Raw genomic sequence first — 25,290 nt, forward strand, 5'->3', positions numbered from 1 at the left:
GGTCAAAACCTTTCAAAAATAAATTAGAATTTATCTTTATGTTTTATAAAAGTTTGCGACACCTCATTACAATTCATATAAATAATAAATTAAGCATTTTCATTTGTACTGTGCAGTAGAGTATCTGCAGCCTAGCAGTTTTTTTGTAGCAAAATTTGAGTGAGCATCTTTAAGGATGTTGCTAACATGCTAACCTGCTAATATTAGGATTCACCTCAGAATATAGCACTATACCTGTTCACTGCATGAAGTTATATACTTTATTTACTGAATATTTATACTTCTTAATTCTACTATTAACTTTTATGGATCCCTAATAGGCACTTATAGGCAACCGCTTGTGTTATTTGGATCATAATTCAGTTTAAAAAACTGAAATGCTGTAAATATTGCTTAATATTTCTGAAAATGAATACATTTGTAATTTAAAATGACACATATTACCTATGTGAATCCAGCACGTAATTAAAAATGGACATACAGTACAGACCAAAAGTTGTGTGTCCAAACTGTACTGTACTGTCTGTCTGTACTGTACATATGAATGCAAATAAATGTGTTCTGCAGTCTACTTGATCATAATTCTGTTATTGCTTTAAACTGATTTGACACCAAACACGGCACAGAAACACATGAAAAGCAATATGGAGGGACAGGAGGGAAACGTTACGACTCAATAAAAAGGAATTGATAAGGAAACAATAGGAGGCTTTTATTCTGAAGGTGAATGTTTCAGAGGTTATTCTCGTCAAATCAGGCATGGCAAAATTTCTTTCAATCAACAGAGATATTAAAAGAGGGTGTATATTAAGACTACGGCATAAAGACATAAAATGAAGGAATGACAAATGGAGGGATAAAGGGACAACGGGGTCTGTGTACCTCCGCCAGGTCAGAAAAGAGGACTTGACTGGCGCTTCGCCTCAAAACGTCCCAGTAACTCCGCGCCACAAACTCTTGGCTGTCTTTTTTTAACACCTGTAGGAGTGGTCAAGCAGGTCCAGGATCAGTTCACTTCGAATTCAGTTAAAACAAAAATATCTATGATGTGAATTGCCTTATATATATGAAAAATATATAAGTTTTCATATATTCTTTGTAAAAACATACCAAAATGATACTACACAAAATATGAAGTAAAACACTAAAAATTTATGACTAAAACATAAATAAATAAAAATATATACATACTACTCTTATTAATACAAAACCATTGCAATTTTATTTCTATTTGTTTGACACTGAACACTCTTCAGAAAGTGACGTATTTGTATTATTGATCACTGAAAGTGAGTTTTCATGTGCTGTGAATCAATTTGCACATACTGAATGTGGGAAAACATTAGCTTTTGGATGAGTTATTAAAAACAAAATCACATAAAAACATCCATCACAATCAGTGTTGGCACCATTTTTTTTTATATGTTGGGTTTAAAAATATAAACCTTTTGAAATACTGGGAAAAAAAACACTATTGCAAAGACTATCATTTAAGAGATTAACATTTTTGAAAAAAATCATTAAACATTACAGCTGAATTTACTAATGCCATTAATAAACACATCATAATACTTCTATGTCCATCTTTAAATACACATATGTTTAGTGGTTACAAATATACTTTTCATCTATTTCTCTCTAAAACGGTCACTTATAAAAGGATTGTTTTTTAAAGTTGTACCCTATACGTTTACTGCTTTTCTTTTTAAGATAGTACAATAAACCCACTCCAGTAAAACTACAATATTGCAGCATTGTTTACTTGTAACAGCTGAGTATATTTGTAGTTAAACAGAAAGAGCCGCCGTGTGAAGCTTCTGGCCACCCACCTTGGCTTTTCTCTCTGGGGAGAAAGCCACTGCGGCCATTTTAACATGACCCTGCGCCACTCTCAACTTCATAGTGACAATGGAGCTATCCATCACAGGACTGACAGAACAAGCAGTGTGTGTTTGTGGAAAACAGAGAGCTACGTATAGAATAGAGGGTGGAACAAGACTGAAGAAAACGGTTCATAAAGAAACTGAAAATTACCAGCAGTCATGTTTTCATGAGCGATATTAGTTAATAATAAAGCTATTTTGCACTAAATTGTCTAAATGTCAGATTTAACAGTTATTTTTAGTCCACTATTAAAACAATATATATAGATTTACTGGCAAAAATCATTTAAAAAATTACTTTAAGATGAAAATAGAAAAATGTGTCTTGTCAGTGTTTTGTCGTTTCTGTTTGAAATGTTGTTTATGTGCTCAGACAACACTAACAGCAGTCTGAGAGGCCTGCGCCAATAATGAAATCACCCATTCTCTTTGTAATAAGGAGAACTTCCCCCAAACACTAACACACACAGAACAGATCGTACCTAAACATGGGCTCAAATGGAAAAACACTGATTGTGTTTTGGAGCTTCAGACCATCAAAGTCACATCCCACTTGTATTAAGAGTTCATTTCAGCTGACCTCTTAAACGTATTACTCTATTGCTGCTATTCTTATGTCCATTCACCCCACTGCCTCCCCGATTAGAGGGCAAATCGGTCAGCTGGCATGACAGATGGACACACAGCTTCAATTTGCATCTTTCACCGAGGCATCAAAGAATTCAAACACAGATGATTTTACTGGAGACATAGGATCATGTGGACTGGAGTGATTGAAGACTTCTTTAGGCCACAAGTTTACATCTACAGAGATGTTAAAAGAGTGATTCAAAAATACCCGTCACTTATAGAAATAAGGCCAATTTCTTTAATTGAACTGACCGATACTAGACTATAAACCTTATAAATACTTGTTTTGCAAAGATGTGAAACAATTTCTGTGCCAAATTATTACAATCACTATCAAAGCACCTGCTTCACCCAGTGATTTGAAAAATCTCACAGGTAATTTTGTTGCCTGTAAATAGGTGAATGAAAATGCTACTAAAGCACTCCACACCGAAGAAATGCAACACTATTTTTTAATCAGCAGAGCACAGAATGATTTCCAGATTGGGTTTATAGAGGAAATTGGAGAGCAAGCAGTGAAGTAACGGCAAGCCCAGTCGTCATATAATCAAAATGTTCTAGAGTGAAGTTCACCCCAAATTAATTACAACATATTTTCTTGATTTCTACAATTTTCTTTAAAAGAAAGGTGCGTAATCATCTTGTTTGATGTATGGCCTGACCATTTGGACCTATTTTTATGAGAGGAAAATGTCACTTATGAGAATTAAAGAACCAAACTGGGAGACAGTAGAACCAAGACTTTTCCCTGTCTTCTAAATTAGAGTAGAAGAATGGCTAGAAATTAAAAGAGGAAATCTTGAGGAGAGAAGGAGTTGTTCAGTTTTTGGAATTGAGCCAGAGCATCATTATTTTTCTACAAACACGTGCAGATAAACTAGATCTCGATTTGTTTTCAGCCACAGACTTTAAGCTAGTAATGTCGTTGGAATCAGAGACTAACAAAAACCTTCTCCCCGACTGTAGACTTAGATGAAAAACATGGAATCATTCATCTATTAAATTGTGATATGACCGTCTTTACTCAGACGATAACCTGTCCAAGCAAGTTAACCAAAGCCCTAACTTACCTGTTGACCTGACAAACCAAAAAAACAAAACAAAAAAGAGAAGAATTTAAGACTTTTTAGGAATACTTAAGTTTCTGTTTGTGTTCTGATTATCATGTTGAAATCGTGAACACAAACACCGATGGTTCTCTCCTTCCTCATCATAATCATATCTGTTTTTTTCTGTGTCAAAAGAGAACGAAAGGAGACTAATAAATTATGACTGGGGATACATACGCTGCTCAGGGGGGCAACCTGATATCCATACAGCTGCATACTCTAACGCACAGAGAGAGACATGAGGGAGAGACAGAAGAGGACAGAGCATGCAGTCAGAAGAGAGGAGGAGGAGAAAAGGTAAAATACATGTTAGTACATGCAAGGAAGGAGGATGTGTCATTTACTACACATCTGAGATTACAATTTTTGAATTCATACCTGATATTACAACAGCAAGCACTGCATGACTCAGAGCAGCTTGATGCATGTGAGGCAAAGTGAATGTTTTTCTTTTGATGGTTTTAAGGCTGAACAATAATTATTAAAAGTGTTTTTCGTGAGTTATATGCTTCAGCAGGATTGAACTGTACATGTAACGATGGTTAAAATCTAAATGCAGGGTTCAGTGCTTTTTATTAATGCCATGAAATGCATAAAGCTTCAGTATTAAGCACTCATTTTGCTTTTCATATAAAGAAATATATGTTGTGTTTAACATAATGCCGAACTGTACAAATCCATATATGCTATGGTAAATATGGTACATACAAATATAACCATTGAGAGAAATAAGCATAAATAATTTAATGTCTAACAGGATTTGAGAAACAAACATTGTTGTAAAGATGAGTTCTAAAAGACGAGCTAGACACATTGTCAGGTACAATATATTACATAACACTACTTAAATTATCTACAACAGGCTAAGGCTAAATTAATAGGAATGAAGATGCAGCTTAATTAATTATTTCAATATCAACTGTAGTCCATCCTACAGGAAGCGCAGATGCTTCCTTTAAAAAAACGTTTCAAAATTATTATTTTTTTTACATATTTGTTAAAAATGTCACTATGTCCTCACCGTATGGTATGACACGGATCATTTGTGAAAAAATCAAGCTCCTCTGTCTTCTCCCTGTGGTCACACTTTCATCTGCAGAAATGCACCGCTCCCACTCTGAAACAACCAATCAGAGCTAAGAAGTGGGTCTTAGCGCTGTCAATCAAGTTTGTGTATACGCTGAAAATACCTCCCCCTTTCTGCTGTGGATACACCCATGACGGCGGGTAAACAGTTTTCCTGTGACATTAGGTGATTTCTCCCCCATTAGCACATTGAGGAGCTCGTACATGGGAATGATTGACAGCGTTAAGACCCTCCTCCTGTCTCTGGTTGGCTGTTTCTGATGGGGAGCGGTGCATTTCTGCAGATGGCAGTAGGACCACTGGGAGGAGGCAGAGGAGTTCCATTCATTTATAGGTTATCTGTCTCCTTTTATACTGTCAGGACATAGTGACAGCTTTAACAAATATGAAAAAACATGGCGTTATAAAAGTTACTAAGTGTAGCTTTAATGTACTCGAGTTGCAATTGTATCAACTGATGTGCTTAAACAGAATTATTTTATTAAGAGGAACTTGGTATTTGAAAGGTAATTGCATTTATAAGTGTAGTTTAAATGGTTTTTCAGTACAAATTTAAGACTCATTTTGTTTTCCAGTGACAAAAGCAAAGCATTTTGTCATTGGAAGCAGTTTATTTTTCAATGCATTGAGCTAATTTTGTGACATTCAAAAAGCATCAAGTGAATGTAAACATGAGAACTGAAGGAGGCTGTGCTTATTTTGTGATATGAAGTAGCTTAAGTATTAAATAGCTTAAATGTCATCAGGATTTAACGTGGATATGCTTATGAATGATGCAGGCCGTGTTGTAATGCAAGGCTGCTTGTTATTCCTGAGCTTCCACCATAGCAGAGGTGAGGACGACAAAGCTTGAAAATATATCAGATATAACAAGTAGACATTAGGGATAATCGTCACGGTAACAACACGGTTGCCACATGGTCAGCTTTCACAAGGCAGCATGCAGTCCACACTAGTCACAGGAAAGACTTCATTCGTTTTCATTTCTGATTTTCTACAGATGATCGTGATCTTGAATGGTGATGTGTCAAATTCTGCACATCTGTTTATTAACTTTGACAAATTTAACTTTCAACAGTGTTGAAAAGTGGCAGAAGTTGCTTGAAGCAACATTTAAATATTTGTCGATTTTTGCACCTCTAATTTGTCCTGTAGTTTAGAGGAGTATCATTATAGTCAATGTCTGTAAAGAAATAACTGTAAACGTCACTCCACAAACATGACTAACAATGTCGCCTTCTTACAGCGCTCTTACCAACTGAGCTGACTTTTCCGCATCTCCTTTCCTCCCCTTCTTCTCGTTCTTCTTCCGGAAGATTTCTTGGAGCTGGAAAGAGGGAAAACGTTTCAGATCCTAGCAAAAACTTTTACAGTTACTATCATAACAATTAAATGATAAACGTCCACTTCTATTATTATTATTAACATGGGCGGTCTTGTATTATGTAATGTTGTGCTTCATCAAAACCAACCTTAACTAACAAAGTTTGGACACCCTAAAAACTATTTACTGTGATAGAGATAGAGCCAGAAAGAATGCTCAATTGCCAGTTGTCACATCATCCTGTCCTATTAAAAAAAAAGACTTAAAGGTTTTCTTTCTGCAGCTATTAACGTTTAAATAGCACGGAAATCCTCATCTATTTCTACAACATCCAATGTGGGAAATATACCCTGAGTAGCACCTGGCTGCTCCCACAGGATTTTAAACCATTACCACCCCCTGCTGCTGTACTACCACCCCACTCCCACCCACCTCCACACTCACTCCAATCCCTTCCCGCCTGCAGCGTTTTCAGTTAAAAACCTCGCATCCTGCTGTGTATGTAACACGCGTGAAGCCCTCCAAAAAAGTGACAATAACTCTGCTAAGCTGTTTAATAAGGTGCTCTCATAATCAGGCCTTTTCAGGTGCCTTAAACATTACAAAAATGTGGATTACAACATAAAAACATCACATCTCCAAACTATTCATTAATTACAAGAAAGAAGTAAACATACAGAAACATTAGAGCGTTTCACATTCATAAGATTTGATCATGTACACAATATTTTTCTTAATATTTTCATAATTTCATTCACATTCTGCTGCCACTCGGGATAAATTCTCACAATAAAGAAATGGGATTGTAAATTTTAAATGTTCAACTGTACAATATAAAAAAAACACAGTTTGACCTTTTTTTCACATTTCATTCAAACGTAATCTTATAACATTGGCTCAGTACATTTAATTACCAAAATAGCACAGATATGTATTCTTTGACGGTTCTGTGCTAGAAACTCACCACCAAGAACTCCCTCTTGTCCACCATCTGGTTGCCGTCTGCATCAAACATATTGAAAGCAATCTTAAAGCCAGCATGTGGTTCTGGAGAACAGATAGGGAAACACACACGGTGTGAGTGCATGCATGCGTTTACTGAAGGTAATTTTAAAGCCAGAAATAGAGAGGGAAGACATAGCAGACAGGCTGCACAAAAGGAAATAATGGTTTAATTTCAGTAAATGAAGTTTCTCAGAGATATACCTTGTTCTTTTAGGAAAACTCTGGATGCTTGTTTAATCTTGCAGACAATCTCTGACAACTAATGGTGCATGCTTTCATCTGCTTAAAGGCTTAAAACTAAACTAAAGGGCTATTCACAGCTTTTATCAGGTTGGGGCTGCATTTGATGTGCTCTAATTCAAGATCTAAAATGTTTGGAGGGAACAAAACCTGAGCAGGAAAATTTCGTGCTACAATACAGTTTTATAAGACTGAAACCTTAATTCTACATGGAAAAAAATATATATTTTGATGCATGTTCTGACATTAGAACCACTGTATATTCATACTATATTCAATATATTAAAATTAAGAAATTTAGTACACTGACTTGTCAAAACTGGACGGAGTAACTACAAAAAAAAAAAAATTTTTAGAAACAGTTTGTGATTTGCAAAATCTTTATTCATTTGAAAAAAAAAGTTTTGCTTTCCCAAAAGAATTGCTAAAATCTCATCTTGGATTGTTCGGTCTTGTCTCATGAGGTGGATTGTATCGTTACACTCTTACTTAACTTGTTGACATTAAAAATAAACTCATAAAACAAAAAAATACATTCAAGCATGACTTGAACATAATTCTTTGTGGGGACCAGTGTGGTGGCCAACATTTTTCCAGAGGGATCCATGGCCCCCGTAACCCACTTCTTGAGGGCGCCACTGAAAGTGAATCTTTTCAAGTAAGCACTCTAGCAATGTGGGGTTTATTTCATAGCAAAGACATAAAAAATACTAACTCAAAGCAGCAAATATATTTTCACAGCTGTCACTCACAAAAAAAACACCTTATTCACATCTGACCAAAAAATTTAATTCAACTGGATTCTTCATTTGCCAGTAAACAAAACAGATTGTTTTTCTTCATCTGATATTCGGAGATTGGTGATTTACGGACTCTGTCATGCCTTTTTTAAGAAACACAAATACAAGATTTGAGCAAAAACCAAGAAAAAACATTTAAAAAAAACATGGTCAGACGGCATTTTGAAAATGAAATTATAAAATATTTGCTGCAACTACAAGCCTCATTCTGATAAAAGACTTCAACAACATAAAATGCAGAAACTGCAAGTTTTGGATGTATATAATTTCCCTTTCAAATACCAAAAGTCAATCTCGCTGCAAGATCATAACTGTGGGTAAAAAACAAGTGCCATATCTGATAAAAAAGAACCCATGAAGAATGTAGTGGAAGAAGAAGGCGTAAGGCCTGAACAGACTCACTTGTCAGGATGCAGAGCAGAAACAGATACTCCGTGTACGAGATGATTCCTAGTGATGAGATCAAGACAGGAGAGTTAGGAAGGTCACATCACAAGGCATTTTCTGCACTATGTTTACAGAAGTTTAAAGCTCCTGGATCTCAGGGCCTCACACACAGCCGTACACACTGACGCAACCTTAATCCTCCCGGCTAGAGAGATAGAATCTCAAAATGTGTCTTCTCCCAACCGAGCCACCAGCAGCCATTTGGCCCCACACAGCGTTCACAAACATATCCAGCGGAAGACATGCTTGTTTCTCTGTGAATGTGTGTGTTTGGATAAGCAGGTGGAACATAGCTTAAGGAGTTAGATTTTTCTGCTTCAGGCACATTTACAATCTCTTCCTCTCACTTTTTTGTGTCTGATCGCTCAGACAGATCGGGGTGACTCGCTCTCCCACCGGTGTGCGTGACGAGTGCGTGTGACGGCGAACACGACACCGGTTGGGAGTCGGAGTGTGAGCCTTGTGTTTAGCTGAATCCAGACTGCTTTGTGCGGAGCAACTGGTTTGGAACCGGACTCACTTAAACCGGTGCAGATCCGGACCTGGAAAGACCAGAATGCTGCTCGGGTTTCTGCATACAGTCTGAATGTATATACTGTGACACACACGAATAAAGAATTCAGCGACTCATAATGAAATAACGATGAAAGGCATAGGACTAAAAATTAAACTTACATACACCTAAGCGTAACTAAACAATTGCTCACCTAGTTTGGTTTAAAGTTTACATAAATCGTATTTCTGGCTCTTGACAAGAAAGAACACTGTTCTTTGAAAAAATGCCACAGTAGTGGTGCCACATGCTGACAATTTTACTTTGCACTGATAGTGAATTGGAAATGTTAATATCATGACAACCTTAGCAGCGACAACAGAAACATAAACGCTCCTTTAACAGGAAAAAAAAACCTCCAACAGAATCTGGCTCAGTGTGAGCTGCCATCTGCCACAACTCACTGAACACAGGCCATACTGTACATCGCTATAACTAGTGCAGACAGTACAGCTCCTGCAAATACCAAACTCTTCCTTTAGCACAGTAAATCTTAATAATTGTTAAAAAGACAGAAACAAACCTGGAATCTAAAAACAGAATCAAGTGTAGGTTCAAGCACCTTAATGGTTGGAATAAAGCTCATTGAGTATACCTACATGTGATGAAACTTTCCCCAAATTTTCCAGCAAAATAATGGTTAACGGAGACAGTTTCAAGCTTTTTTGCGTGTTCTAGATAAAAGAAATTCTGTAAGTGCTCTGTAGCATCTTAGAATGACCTCAAAAGACGAGGCTGCAGAAAATTGCAAAATTGTGAACTACAGCCATAGATACTAACAGTTCTCCAACTATTTACATTTAGCCATCTGCATCCTTTATGCCGAAGTTCACTGTAAAAGTAAACATACCCCAATTTCACATTAGCCCCAACATACAGTATTTCCCCTTTTGCAAAATGTCCTTTTGTGTAAGGTTGAGGTTAGAAGAAATGGGACCCCAGACTACTCACAAGAGGAATTTGCATTAACTCAGACTTGTATGTAAATGTGCAGCCTGGTGTAGTATAAATACAGAAAGGCACTGAAATAATGAGCTGTGGAGCTGAGTCTAGGCAACACTGTGCAGTACTACTTTTCTGAATTAGTGAGATCCATAGAAATCCTAATGTATTTTCAGAATTCAATTATAACAGTCTTTGTATTCTGCGTGATGAATACAATTGTAATTGGTTTGTAATTTTTTCTTCTGCCAATTACAAACACAGATAAGCACACATATTTAGCTTACACAACAGAAAGTTCTGAAATAAAGCGGAATTACATCAAGGTAAATTACCAAAATAAATGTTTCGAAGTAATTAAAGTAAAATATGTATTATTATTAAAATTATTATATTTTTAGCTTTTCACATTCCTCAGCTTCTCTATATTCCCATATCATTGTGATGTTTTTTTTTTTTTTACTTCTTACCCTCATTTCATTGTTTTCTACACTTTCAAATGAAACTAGTCCTCCTACATGTGTCCCTGTAGGCCAAACCAAACCCTTGTATAAGATACAACCTGAGCATAATTTTAGTATCATTAGAGAGGAAGTGAATCACACATGGCATGTTATTTTTAGCATCTCCCTGAATGTGTGTGTTTCAGTGTAATTATCACTATGGGGAGTCGGTCCCTGACTGTGCTTTCTCTGTTATGTGCTCCTCTAGCAAATGCTTAATTAGGGCAAGCTTATTTCTCATCTTTCACCAGAGGAGAGGAAAGAAAAGGGGGTTGATTTTTTTTTTTTCCTTTTTCTCGGCAGGCTGTTTTGCTGAGAGGAACAGCATGACGACAACCTGGATTAGTGACACCTACAGTGCAACAAAAACTCACACGCATCACTTAATCAGAGATTGAAAATGAAGCCCTGTGCTGTGTTAAAATGCAGCAAAAAAAGAAGGAAAAAAACTGAAGGTTTCTGAGATTATTTTAAAGATCTTGTCCTATGGTCATTTCATTTTTTTTGTTCCGGCAGCGTGGATTTCAACAAATAATGAATGAAAATATGCAACCTCGTGTGCTGTGTAAAATATTCCACTAGCCGTATTAAAAAATTGTCTTTTTTTTGTTTGTTTTTTTTGGAACAAACGAACTAAAGAGGCACCAAGAAAATAAATGTCTGGTGAAGGGAAGTGATGACTTTTCATCTTGATCAGTGAGTAGCCAATTGGAAATACAAACAATTCAGTCATTAAACACACTACATTAAGCACTACAAATTACATTAAGAATGAGAAATAGAAAAACACCTAGACTTATGTATATATTTTTTCAAAATGGAGAAGAGATTTGTAAAATGTTGCGTCTGATTTACAAAGTAAAAAGCATTAATGGCATGGTCAGCTGGGTGGGAATTTGCACACTTTGTACAACAAAAAATAGATGAGATGAAGATTTGAGCTATAAATTCAGAGAAGTGATGAACGGTTTGTATCCACATGCATGTGTCTGCTGACCTCTTTCTCTCAGGTTACGGAATAGTTTGGAGGACCCTCTCCATACGGGAGGAGTATCTGACAAGATTTTCTCCAGTTCCTGACATAAACACACAAAAAACATGATCAAAATGGCTAGGCTTTGTAAATACACAGGGTGCCATGCTCTAACTTTAACTTTATGAAGAAATCATGCAAAGAGTTGAAAAGTTAAAAGTCCCATGCAATGGAAAACATATCCATATGGCAGGTAATTTAGTCTGCCACTGCAACAAAAATGATGACTTCAGTGCATTCTAGTGTAGAATATCAGAAGTTAATTCAAGAAATGTGTGGAGCTGTAAGGAGATAAGGATTTTTATTTGTATCTTGAAATGTTGTTAAAGATTGAAAAGAGCCATGACAACAAAGCAAGAAAGATAAAAGATAGAGCCAGAAAACGGGAAAGAACAAAATAATTTGTGGAAAATAGAAAGGACCTGCACATCTTTGGAGCTTGTTTGTTCAATACATGTACTGGCGCAGCAAGTCAAGCTTGTTTAGCTGAAAAAACTACGCAGTGCGAAGAAAACAACAGCAGATATAACATGCAAAAGATGTCTGACTGTGAGGAGAAGCAGGAAAAAGGAGAGATGTAAAGTGTGTTTCCCACCTGTTTGGTCAGGGACCTCCATGGCCTCTTGTCTGCCAGAGAACAACACAAAGGAGGAGAAAGACGAGAAGAGTTTGGGTGGGCTTGGTCAGATAGCATCTGTATGATCTAGAAAAGGGTCCTAATGTGCAGGGTACAGTCACAACACACACATCTACACGCACACACTGTGTATACACTCATCATAGCAGATCCCATTTGTACTGTCTGAAGTGGTCCTTGCCTGCCTTTGTAGTATGTGGAATGTCCCTGTAAAAGCACATACTACTTTTGTTCTGTTTTATACAACAAAGTTCATCTAATTCAACTTCAAAGGGGGCAGAGGATGGCGGCTGCTGACAGGCTACGAGCGGCTGTATCGCATGACAGCCAAGATGTAAACACACGCATACAGGTGCACGAGTTTGCACGCTATTCAATCATACGACTGCTGCAAAAAAAGAAAAAAAAAATTGTTTCTGATTGCATCAGTGTGCAATCACATTTCCAAACCTGGAACACTCAAGCTTAGCCCACCAATTTATATATTTACAAGTTAAGAGAAGGAGAGTACATGAGAGCAAATGGAATGTGTGTCTGTGTGCGTCTGACTAACATTAACCTCAGACTAAACAAAAGCTGTAAAGCCATCTGCTTTGAGGCCAGCAGCTCAGACCTAATCTGTTACAACTAGCAGCAGGCTGACAGAATCGGCAAAGATGTGCTCATAAACCGAGGATTTTTGACGGCCTTAGAACGTGGCAAAATAAACATGTTAAATAAATTCCAGACCCTGACGGAAACAAAACAAAAATTAGTAATGCGAGGACTATAAAATTCTCTGACAAGTCAGTGAATTTGAGCTAATTGAAAACTAAACTACAATCAAGTTCAAATAAAGGATAGGAAGTACAGCTTCCATGACTTATGAAAAAGAAGCATGTGAACAAGTATGGATTGATTGTGTTTTTTCTCAGATTCAAACAATCTCAGGTACATAGTACATATTTACACCCCACTATTGGATGAAGAAAGGGCTGGGTAATAAATCAATTTGAACCAATTCATCGTATTTTTGGTTTTTGAAGATTGAATTTTGGTCAAGGTTTTGCTAACACTAAGTAAGTCCAGTGTACAGTACCTTTGTTCAGAGTTGACTTGAATTGAATAAATTAAGTGGATTTAACTAATTTTTTTACACAATTATAATTGTCACTTGATTTAAAAATGAGGTAAAAGTCTTTAAAAATTTTATCTAGTTAATTTGAAGTAATGGGAAAGGATATTATGTGACAGTGGTGATGAGTCAGCAAGGCGTCCCAAGACACTGAGCCACCAACAGCTCATCAATACTTGCCTCAGAAATATTGTTTTTTGATCTTAAACCAAAATATGTGCCACACAAAACATAAGTTGGTAAGATCTTATACATGTGCACAGCGGTCATATTTTTTGGAAACAAAAATGTGAAACGTGAATGTCTGATACTTACTTCTCGGTTCGCTCATGGTAACAGACTCGATGAAGTTCTGTGGAGTCATGTACAGCTGTCCTTCGTACTCTACAGAGCTGAACATCCGGAAACGATGCTCGTGGGACGACATGTAGACATCTCCATCTTCAAAGTCAAATGGACGAGTCTGCAAAACGTAAAACCAACATTTTTACGGAGATCGCGCAGATTTACATCAGCAGCTTGATCAATATGCAAGGAGATAAGTTTTTGAATGTGAGTATCATCCGATCTGGATCTGAACATACTGCGAACTCCTAATATGAAAAGCATAAAAATAGTCTACAATACACTGAATGCGTAATCAAAGTCAAAATCCTCAATCTCAGTTTGGTTGAAGTGAACTCTGGCACAATTCGGATGCTTATGTGAATGCTAAGCGGGCTGGAGACCGCTCCAGAAGCAGGAAGTGAACTATAGCACAAGGCATTCTGGGTAAATCCAACAAACACAAATGTGCTAGCGCGAGAAATGTTTTGTTTTCTTTTACCAAAGATAAAAGAGAAATTCTATAAACACTAAAATCTAATGCCACTCAGTTTTTGTTCACATTACATGAAGAAGAAGGTTGCCCTCAGTGTCTTCTTCAGTGGTTTTTGTGTCGTTTACTTTAGTGGCTCTTGGTGCAGCGCCTCCACAGACGAGGGGGGAAATAGGTTTTTCAAAAGGTTTAGTTTATTTGAAAACAGTGCAGTGTCAAAGTGAACCACACCAGCTGAAAATGTAACAAATGTTGCAATTTTGATTCCCAGACTATCAGGTGTGAAAACATCCTCAGATAAAAATGTTCAGAGCTTTTTCTACAGATCATAGCATTTTCAGCAGTCCAGGAAAAGCTCAGGTGAATACTAATAGGTCAGCTTTACAAACTAAAAACTCCTGTTCAGTTTTGTCAACCCACCTCCTAAGTCTAATGGACTTCAGCATCCAAGCCTCTTCCTTAATGCTGCACTTTAATAATGAGCATATCCATCTATTCTTGGCACCAAGTCTTGATTTAGCTCTCTGAGATCATGAATAGCATCGGCTCTTCTGCTACAACTAAACAAGAGAATACAGGCCCACACAAACACACACAAGCCGGTACTACATCCTACTTGATTGGTCTCTCCATCTCTCTCTTTCAGTACAGACCAGTGACTTCAGCTGGATTAGCTGCAGAGCTTCACCAAGAGACTGTAGCTGTGCAATTAGCAGAGAGGTTTCCATATTTAAACCTGCTTGAGTTTATGCTCAGCGCAGCGATCATGCTAATGAGCATGCTAGTTCATTCATAAAGCTATGATGCTTCCTTTACCAAACGAGCTCTAGAAGGCATGAGTACGAGACGAATAGTTGGTTGTAGGGAAGTAACTGTAATGGAGATTAGGAGACTCTGCACCCATGGGTTTGACTTTCACTAATGAATGGAGCTTTTAAAGTTTTCCAAAGGCAACAAGGCTTTACATCCCATGCCCCTCAACATGATATAGAAGTATGCAGACTCCACTGAAAAGAGAGAATTATTCATTGGTAGGCAGCATCGACTGGACTTCACATGGTACGCTTTGTTCTTGTCTAGTTATTATGTATCCACCACTAAAACTGCAGCTGATGTGTTGCCTGCTTCTCATGACTGCACAGCATATGCTCCAGGTGTTTTCCTCTTTGGCATCTGGGTGTCTCCCTTTCACAGCTGCAGCATTTTACTTTCTCCCTATGCCGTTCTCAATATTGTTTATGAACCAGCCTGTGTTCCAAGTATTTTCTATAAACTACCCCGTGTAAACCCAGTTGTGTCAGTGCGATTACAAAACGGAGTCACCTCAAATTTATTTCTACACTGCAATGGAAAAGTATTGATGTTTTGTACACTACAGCAGTTAACTTCGTCTTACTGTATTGTGGTTTTATGTGTAAGACCAACAAACCACAGTGGATAATCGTAGGGTGTTGATAAAAACTGAAACGTGTGGTGTGTTGTTTATATAGTCAATACTTTCACTGAAATTACAGCTGCAAGTTCAAATAGCAGTTAAACTTTAATTTTAGCTCTGGCTGCATGCTTAGTGCTATACTTGTTTTCATAAAAAGAAATTACAAATGACAGAAAATATTTTAAATACACTTTCTTTTATTTCAGTTATTCCTTCTGGGAGTTGACCTGAGGTCCAAGTCCACAACATGCTTGATGGGCAAAAGGCGGCCCTGACCACGCCAACATCACTCTGAACTACAAAAGCCCAATGACTGAACTGGAGGAAAAAAAATCAGATTTTCTAAAAATAAAATTTTCATCCATCCATTTTCTTCCGCTTTATCCAGGGTCGGGTAGAGGATTTTCATAAACAGCAAATTCAATTAATCAATAAAATCGACTTGTCGTCCAGCTCCACAACCCTCACAACTGACAGGGAAACTGCTTTTGAAAGATCAGTTGCCCAGACTACCGTCAACAGGTCTGCAGCTGCAGCTGATTGTTGGTTCGACACTGCATCCCTCAAAAACAGCATTTCAGTTGCTATTGACATTTTGTGAATTATGACATTCCCAGGATACCACTGAATACTTCTTTTTTGTTACTCTTTCCAACACAGCCATAGCTTGCTATTGCAGTTTTATAGGATAAAGCATTAGAATTACCTGACGATGAAAAGATTTATTTAACTCAATCAATTAAATAGTTGACATTTTTGTTGAAGTAAATGTTTTGTGAAAATGAACTGATCTGATATGCAGTGCATCAGCTGCAATCCGTAGCTTAAGTAGCAGGTTGGTTTTACTCCTGAATATATGAAGGAGTTGTTCATAAAAGTTGAGTCTTAGGTCACAAGTCTAAGTCAGGTTATAGTGTGAGTAGTGCAGGGACGCAACTTTGCACTTTCTGGGGTGAATATGGACACATTATAGCAGATTGCATCATTTACACTTGCACAAACCGCTGTTAAATGCAAAAAATGCTGACTAAAAATCATTTTTACGTCATAGGTTTGGCGCCCCATCTGGTGCAGCGCCCCTTTGCGTGGCATATAGTTTGTGCCACTGATTAAATAAATGTTTTTATTTTATCTATTACTTTTTCAAAAGTGTGGCGTTTCCATTTTGAACATTATTGTGTTTACTAGGATGTGTTGGGTTGTTTTTATCCGTCAAAGTGTCAACCCTGTCACGAGCGCAGAGTCTGCGCAGTGTGACGACCGTTGGAGGGAGCGCGTGTTGTCATTTCAGCACCAGCGCGAGAGGGAGAGCGCCACTCCTTCCTCTGCAGCCAAACAGTGAGAGAACTGTTTCCACCGTGCGTGTTGGAAATAAATGACACACTTTACCCACCCAAAAAAAAAAAAAAAAAAAAGCTGAGGGAGAGAGGAAAAACCATGGTAACTGCTAGGAAAACCAAAGCGGGAGCTGCGCGCGGAAGGAAGCATGCCTAGAATACATAACACTTGACTCGTTTTCTTAATGGGGTCTCTCTCTCTGTTTTTCGCCCTTAGTGGGGCCCTTGTGTCAACAGAAACCCATTTTTACGTCGCTACGTGTCACAACAGCTAACCGGCTCGCTAGCTGCCTTGTTTTTGTAGCCACGTACCTTCTCTTTAGCTTCAACGGTCGGGATGTACGGCAGTGAGAGACCACTGATGCTGCGTCTCATCATCCTCTTCCTGTCGCTCCACGTTTTATTATAAAAGTACAGAGCCAGGACACCTCCCGCTGCGGCACACAGCCCGGCTGTCAGACACCTCCGAGTCCGTCGTCCGTTCAGGCTGGGAGCCCCAAGAATCTCGCTTTTAGTCGCAGCCCAAGGGTTCAGTTTGCCGGCCAGCGCTGCCGCTCTGCGGAAAGCGGCCATTGTTGCCGTCAGTGTTGCTGCTGTGACTGTAAGTTTAAGTGGAGCTCGAGACTGTCGCGAGTCGACCGGTCTCATCGCGAGATGATGGCGAGGCCGAGAGCGAAGATCTCCTAGCAGGGATTTGATGCTTGACTGAGTGAGAGGGATTAATCTAATCCACTGTAAATTGTTAACGCATATGCGAGATCAAGTGACTATTTTTGGTTTGTCTGGGGCTTTTAAAGAAGAGCACAAAACTGCCTTAAAACTGAAATCAGTGAAAGTACAATATAATGCAACTGGAACAAGTTTACATAAACCGAATAACAAGAGACACACCTTTTTTACACTGTGTGAAATTAAATCATCAGACCAGCCTTCTGTTATTTTAGTTCAGTTAAAAAAATCTATTTTTTTTTTATTTGATGAATAACACAACAACGAGAGAATAAGGACATCAGAAATATATTTATAAATGTCTTCAAAATCAGAAGTTTACATACAGAATAATAATGATGTCAGGGACTCGGAAACTGCTGATAGACACAATTTACAGTTCAAAAGCAATGCTACCAAATACTGAGGAACTTTTTGCGAACTTCTGACTTACTCTCCGATATATTCTATCTCTCATTATTGTGGCATTTTACAAATAGACATAATTTTGGTAAATTTAACTGACCTAATACAGGAAACGTTTGGTTTGATTTAACTTCAGACAGTGAGGGAAAAAAAAGATGTATCCTTCTTTTTACTTGGTGTGTAAAGTTCTGGTTTGAACTATGTGAAAGAATGAAAACACATAAAATGAAATAAAAGACTAATGTGTAACGCATAAGTAAAATGGCCGAACTATGCAGCTCTATAGGAAATACATAAAATGGCTAATCTCTTTGTGAATATAAAAATTACAAACATGCTTTAAAATGTTTTCATCTAAGCTTTTTAAATTTAAAAGAGTGGGTTTAACACTTTGCTGTTCCTTGCCTCATTGCTCCCATGTTTTAAAATAAATACATATGTTCGTCTTTTCTTTAACATAACACAGTTCAATACATAAATTATTTCTTTAATCTTCCCATCTCCGCAGCACGAGGCTTCTTTCACCACGCCTCCAACCCTTAAAACAGTGGCGTACGAACACTTTCTGGAGCCAGCATAAAAGGCGTCTCACTTTACATAGTGGGAAAATTAGGAATGACCGATCACATCAACTTGTGTCAGTCATCGCCTCTCACTGAGGGTCAGCGCGGTGTCAAGTTTTCAAGGGTAAGTGGAGAATCAAAGCAGCCTGTGGGAAACAGATATCAAACAGATATCAAAGATGGAGTCTTCATTTTAAGTCTCCGCATGCAGGACTGATGTTTACCTGATGGGGCTTTTCTTCAGGCTTTGATGCTGTGAGAATAAAGAGTGGAAGTCTAATGGAGGGGCCTGTCACCTGTTCACACATGAAGCTCAGTGGATCACTCCGGTACTTAGCTAAAAACAGATCAAACAACGAATATCAAAATGTCTTGGCTGAAATAAAAATGACGGTTGGTTGTTAAAAGTCCTTAATCTGTTACATGATTCTTCTTCACTCATAGCTCATTGTATGGTCTTAATCAATAGTTAGTTTTGTGAAGGTCTTTCAAAAAAATTTCACTCTGGCTTTTTTTTGTTGTTGTTCCGCTCCTTTTCTTACAACAAATTGTTGACTGAGAAACAGTAAAAATCCAGCGATAACCTCGTACAACACCTGAGCAATGCATCTGTTGTTTGCTAATCCTTTGGAGATCAACTTGGTGGTGACATGCTCACAGTTTTATACTTTCAACTAGAGTCATAAGAACAAATTCTGCATTTTGTGCCAAATAGTCAGTTTAAAATTGCTTTTGCAAATTTGTTTGCTCACGGATTATTTACAGATCAGAAATAAGACGTCTAATAAACAAATGAAAAAATAAATGGTCGGGTGACGTTTGTGAAAACGTCTAGGAAAAGAACGATTCTGTGTCTTACAAAAGTATTCTTACCCCTTGAACTTTGCCACATTTTGCAACATTAAGCACAAACTCTTATGTATTTTACTGAAATATGTCCTAGGGGTTCGGCACAGTGGCACAGCTGGATGGATAATGTGATACATAGACAGAAAATGGTTCCATAAACGCAAAGTGGAAGAAAAATGCTAAAATGTTCTTAGAAAAAATGTATAAATAAAAATCTGAATAGTGTGGCGTGCATTTATTTTCAGCCCCTCATGTCAATAATTTCTGTAATCTGTAATCAAGTCCAGTCACTGTATGTAAACTGACTTTGGATGTAGATTTTCAAGTCTGCACCTCCTCTGGCGTCACCATGGATATCTTGGATGCTGACGAATACTTTTTTCTGCCAGCTCAGGTAGACGGTTGGTTTTGCATGTCCCATTTTCAAATGATGGATCGAAAGGCCGCCTGTCAGATTTCTGAGTTTGAGTTATTGCTTTGCGACCTTTAAACTCCACAAATTGAACGTAGGCCGTCCAGGTGTGTTCATTGGTCTTAGCATGCTGTTTGTTCACTAATGTTCTTTCACGAAGATCTGAAGCCTTCACAGAACAGCTGGATTTATACTGGGACTAAATCATTCACAGGTGGAACGTGTTTCTGATGGATGGATGGCACACTTTTCAGAGTTTCCTTTTCACTAAAAGCGTTATATTTCAGCTCACAGTTAGCCGCTACCTAACGTTGATTCAACAGCTATTACAAAAAAAAAAAAAAAAACAGCTTTATGTTTGTGGTTGTAACAAGGTAACATATATGTAAAATATGTACAAATGTGAAAGCTATGAAATAAAAGTGTTTATATTTTTTATTTTTACATAAAACAACAACAACAGTACAGAGTGCCTCTAATTTGACCTTTTAATTTGTGCCTCTGTGAACCCCAGGATTTCCCCAGACATCAGTTTGGAGATCACTTGCATTAATAACCTCCAGGCTACTTCCTTCAGTTATTCCATTACCCAGCTTTTCCATTAAAAGCAGCGATCTCTTTGTGTGTTTATGTGTATTGGGAGGGAGCAGGGGAGTCGGGGGTGGGGGGTATGTCTTTAACCCACCTCTTCATCCTCCTCCTGCTCCTCCTCATCCTCATACTGCAGTCGCTTCATGCTTCATTTCTCTCCGTGGCCACAGCAATAGTGGAGGAAAAAAAACAACTTCATTGCTATAATTTAAAACAAATCATGTGACCCTGGGAATTGCTCTGCTGTGAGTGAGCGTGGGGACGTGAAGTTGACGTCTTCATTGAGGCAAGGTCGATATCCAATACGTCTGATCAGCCTCAGGCGATTCCGATTGATCCAGCCTCTTTTAAGAAAAAAAAAGAAAAAAAAAATCTTTTGTGTTGGTCATAAATACTAATGAACTAAGGGAAAGAGGGAGAGGATTGTGCATCACACAAATACACATAAAAGTGTGCACAGTCGTAGGGCTGTGTTAAACACATGAGCTACTATATCTTTTGGTCAAGCTGCATAACCCGAGGTGTGGGAACATGAAGTGACCACGCTGTACACACCTCCGCGTCTGAACCCCATTTATCAATTTGACGCTGGAGAAAAGGCGGGGCGGCAGCAGAGGCTGTGGGAGTACAAGTCTGTGTTGCTGCCAAAATCAATTCCACATATAGGATTCTGTAACCTGCATGGACAAAAAGTTGAATAACTTCATGTTAAACTGTAAATATAACACAACAAACAAGGATTTCATACATATGTGTGTGTCACATCAATTATAGCCCCACAAACAGATACTGCTCTTGAAAAACATTCCTATTTATAACATGCTTCTTTAGGACACTTAGCAACATAAGGAAGTGTGATTTATGTGACTAAGAAGAACGCAGTAACTGCTTTCAATCATGTTGTCTAATTTATTGATATGTCTTTATTAGACAAACAGTGGAGAAAAATAGTAGAAATAACAATCCCAACAATACACACAGTTTGAGGGGGTTTAAAACATCATTAATTGGACGTTATCATGACGACGATAAATCAAAATCCTATCATAAGAAATTTATCACGATAAATAGATAGCATTTATTGTCATTGAACAGAATTCAACGAAATTTCCATTGCAGCTCCCGTGCAAAAGGTCAAATATATACAGTATAAATAAGCAAACACACAATAATAATAATAACAATATATACAACTAAATTAACTAAAGGCACTCAACCACACCAAAGAAGTAGCAGCAGGTCCAATTATGGGAAAGTACAGATAATGTGACAGTGCAAAGTGCAGAACAATATGGCTGTGTGGGGGTGGGGGATATGTATGTGTGACTGCGAGGTTATGATATGTGTGGGAGGGGGGGACGGCAGGGAGTATGGACAATACGAGAAACGCCCACCCTCGATATATACACTGAAGAAAAAGAACGTGTTTTCAACTTAAAAATGTGACAAGGAATCAAATTAAATGTATCTGAGTTAATTTATGCAGTGTATGGCGTTTGATAAACTTAATTTAATTACTTATGTCCAAGTTACACATTTTTTTTAGTGGGAGCTGCATTCTCTGTTTTACAAAACAAACTATGTGATCTAGCCAAAAAAAAAAATTAATTGAATAATATTCTTTAATCCTGAAGTTTTCATGACCCTGGAACATTTTCACATGTCGCATTGCTAATACACACCTTGGTGTATTTTATTGGAGTTATATTTGACACACCAACACAAAGTAATGCATTAATGTGAATAAAAAGAAAATAATACGCAAATATAACTGAGGTTGCTACAACTCTGCTGCTGTGTTTTCTTTCGTTTTCACAGTTGCATGCTACTTGATGTTGTTCGATCACATAAAATCTAAATGAAATACTTTGCTGTAATGTAACAATACGCAAAAAGACTTAAGGATTATGAATACTTTTGCAATACTACAGTATGTACTACACTATATTTCTCTAAATGTATAGACACGTGTAGAATTTGTCTATACAGACATAGAAAATAATATAGTGGCCACGATATTTGCCTTTACATCTATCAGATGAATGTAAAGTTTTATTGTCCATATTTACATTGGATGACCTTAGATTTGTTAGATTAATGCACTTGCATAAAAAAAACATACTTCAAAATAAACAAATGCTGTAACTCCTCTATTTGTGTACAACACGTGTCTGTTAGAAGCATCGTACTTTTTCATAAGCATGTTTAAAACAATCTGGTAGGCCCATAAAACACGCATCTGGTAATTGATTCCACAATTAGGTAAATCTAAGGTCGGTATAATCCATCTGCTTAGCGTTCAATGACAGAGTCCAGTATTCATAAGCCTATAAAAATCCATTTATTTACTAAGGAATCAGAATCACAGGTACTCCCCCTTTTTTTTACCCTCAAGTCCTTCAAGTGTCAAGTGTCTGGGTATTTTGCAAGTTTGGAGTTCAAACACGCAGCTATAGTCGAGTTGTTGATCCTCTTACAAGCTTTGAAGCTGCGTCTTTGATTTTTCTTTTTTAAGACCACAATTAAAGATAGGTGTATATATGGGCTTCTCCCCAGTTCAAAGCATAATGGAAAGATCAATGAGGGATTGACAGTCATGTGTAGTCGTTTGCACAGGTGTTTGTGTGTGCGTATGTTGTAAAAGTGCGGCTGTGTTACATGAAACAGAAGCAGTAAATCAGCAGCCGAGTGCGAAAATTACGCAAACGGGGGCTTTCCTCCCGTCTCCCGCTGCACCTGAGTCATTTGGAAATCGGGGCTGCAAAACGATTAGGATGGGGGCGATGTCACGTTTAGAAATACACGCACACCTCATCGCACCATCCGTTTATTCTACTCCCAAGGTGTTGTGGAGTGGCGCACTTCTCCCTATTGTGGCCCTGAAATTTGCGCATAATTCATCTCTTTCCGCTGGTGACGTAATCTGTAGGTTCGTCTCAGTAAACTAGAGTCTCGTTGAAAAGTTCGCCAGTAATTTAGCTAAAGAGTGAAACTCATCAAATATGATTATTATTAAATATTATGACAAAACAGCTAAAAATGCAAAGTGCGCTAATGTTCGGGTGCGAGTTGATCGGAGCTCTTTTTGCGCAAATTGCTGCATCGGTGCAGTGGTGATAAGGCTGCAGCTCTGCTGGTGTGTAAATAAAGCCCAAGTTGCTTTTGGAATTGACCAACAGATCATTTGGTCTTATCTTCCATTTGAACTCATAAACGCTGCTTCTTGTTTAAGGTCGGGGCAGTTTGCCAGCTAATCAAACAAATCGATACCACAGACCCCATTGGGAGTTCTGGCAGAGTGATTCGGCAGCAACTACTTGCTTCTGCACCTTTTCTGCCTTTGCACTTTTTCCTTCCACTAAACCTTGTGCTCTGCTCTTATTCTTCGGGGGGGGGGGGGGGGGGGGGGGGGGGGGGGGGGGGGGGGGGGAACGTATATTTTGTGGTTTACCTTCCATGTGGAAGACGTCGATGTCCATCTGCTGGACAACTGTTAAAAACCCCTGCAGTCCTCACTTTAGTGAAACATTGATATTAAAATCGGATGTTAACTTTTCATCGGTCGTAATATTCTGAGATGTTTAGTTGTGGGATTCCATCAGCTGTCAGCCATAATAGTGATGTAAATGAACATAAGCTGGGCCGGACATTAGAAAGGGCGTACAGGGGTAGTAGCCCAGGGCTCCAATGTTTGGGGGCGACCTATAGACATGTTTTGTATCACTATTATTATTAATTTCCACTTTTTTCCTAATGAACGTGTGTTTTGCAAACATTGTACTTTATGGAAGAGCCATAGGTCCATATCAAGTGAGTGTATATATATATATATATATATATATATATATATATATATATATTGCAAATATACACAATACTTAAGTATTAGAAAATCATGAAATTATAGTATTTCTTTTGTGTGTGTGTGGAAACAACATGAAGCAATTGGGACTTACTAAACTTACCATCATATATTGATATCACCAGTATTTTTAAGACTAGTACTATAAATTGAATTAGCAAAATATCTTTTCTCTAGTGAAAAAGGCACCAAAACGTCTTCCCAGCCCAGGGACCCACGTACTTGTAAATCCGGCCTTGGATCGTAGTGTTTGCATATAACGGAAACAAATACAATTTTGAAACATCCAAATTTATGTCGCAGCACCTGCACGCCGTCGTCGCGCCCTGCATGGTTTAGGAGTCCTAGCGCGCTAAACACGGGACATCAAAGATGAGACAGCAGAGCCGGGAGAAGCAGAGGAATGGAGGAGAGCGGCGCAAATGAGCCACACTGCACGGAGGAGGGGATCCGGGGCGCTCTTTGCATAAAGAGGCAACTCGGTGCGTGAATACGAGCCAATGCGCTGAGGAGCGAGGTGCAGTTGTGTCTGTGCTCTGCTGCAGGAGAAGATTTTTTTTTTTAAATCGCTAAGTGAATTCAGCAAGAGAGAGAAAGAGGGAGAGAGAGAGAGAGACAGAGAGAGAGAGAGAGAGAGGGAGAAGGAACCCTGGTTTGAAAAAAAGGGGGAGTATCCATAGGTGAGGAAGGAAGAGGGAGCGGATAAAAAGAAGAGGAGAGGAAGGGAAGCGGATTGCTGCAGCTCATTCGAGTCAACATAACGCAGGAGTTTAATTCCTCCCTTCCCATCCGCACCGTCCACAATGACAATCTAATTAGCGGTGCGCCAAAAAAAAAAAAAAAATTACGCACAACTTTTTCTCCTCCTCCAGTCACTTTACCGGGTCGATCCTCACCGGTAAATATTAAAAAGAAAAGAAAACCAGTGGATCATCGCTCATCACTCGGACCTCGGATCTCCTGCGCTCGCAAGCAACCATCGGG

General features: G+C 38.3%; 1 protein-coding gene across 6 annotated transcripts in view; it reads right to left on the bottom strand.

Moving 5' to 3' along the window:
• The window catches only part of micu3 (mitochondrial calcium uptake family member 3), a 28,482-nt gene extending 10,945 nt beyond the window's left edge, over positions 1-17,537 (bottom strand). For 3 of the 6 annotated variants that reach the window (XM_005806515.2, XM_023334240.1, XM_023334239.1), the window contains exons 1-9: positions 17,208-17,537; positions 13,622-13,769; positions 12,151-12,182; positions 11,520-11,598; positions 8,480-8,527; positions 6,997-7,079; positions 5,964-6,035; positions 3,800-3,841; positions 883-978 (exon numbers count right to left, since the gene is read on the bottom strand). In XM_005806515.2, coding sequence (XP_005806572.2) covers positions 883-978; positions 3,800-3,841; positions 5,964-6,035; positions 6,997-7,079; positions 8,480-8,527; positions 11,520-11,598; positions 12,151-12,182; positions 13,622-13,769; positions 17,208-17,468 — 861 coding nt within the window. In that variant the 5' untranslated portion in view covers positions 17,469-17,537. The remainder of the gene's footprint in view (positions 1-882; positions 979-3,799; positions 3,842-5,963; positions 6,036-6,996; positions 7,080-8,479; positions 8,528-11,519; positions 11,599-12,150; positions 12,183-13,621; positions 13,770-17,207) is intronic. The other 3 variants (XM_023334241.1, XM_023334242.1, XM_023334243.1) reach the window with 2 other exon arrangements.
• Between the last annotated feature and the right edge of the window lie 7,753 nt (positions 17,538-25,290).

Source organism: Xiphophorus maculatus, chromosome 5, assembly GCF_002775205.1.
Source record: "Xiphophorus maculatus strain JP 163 A chromosome 5, X_maculatus-5.0-male, whole genome shotgun sequence".
In the NCBI taxonomy this organism is placed as follows: Eukaryota; Metazoa; Chordata; class Actinopteri; order Cyprinodontiformes; family Poeciliidae; genus Xiphophorus; species Xiphophorus maculatus.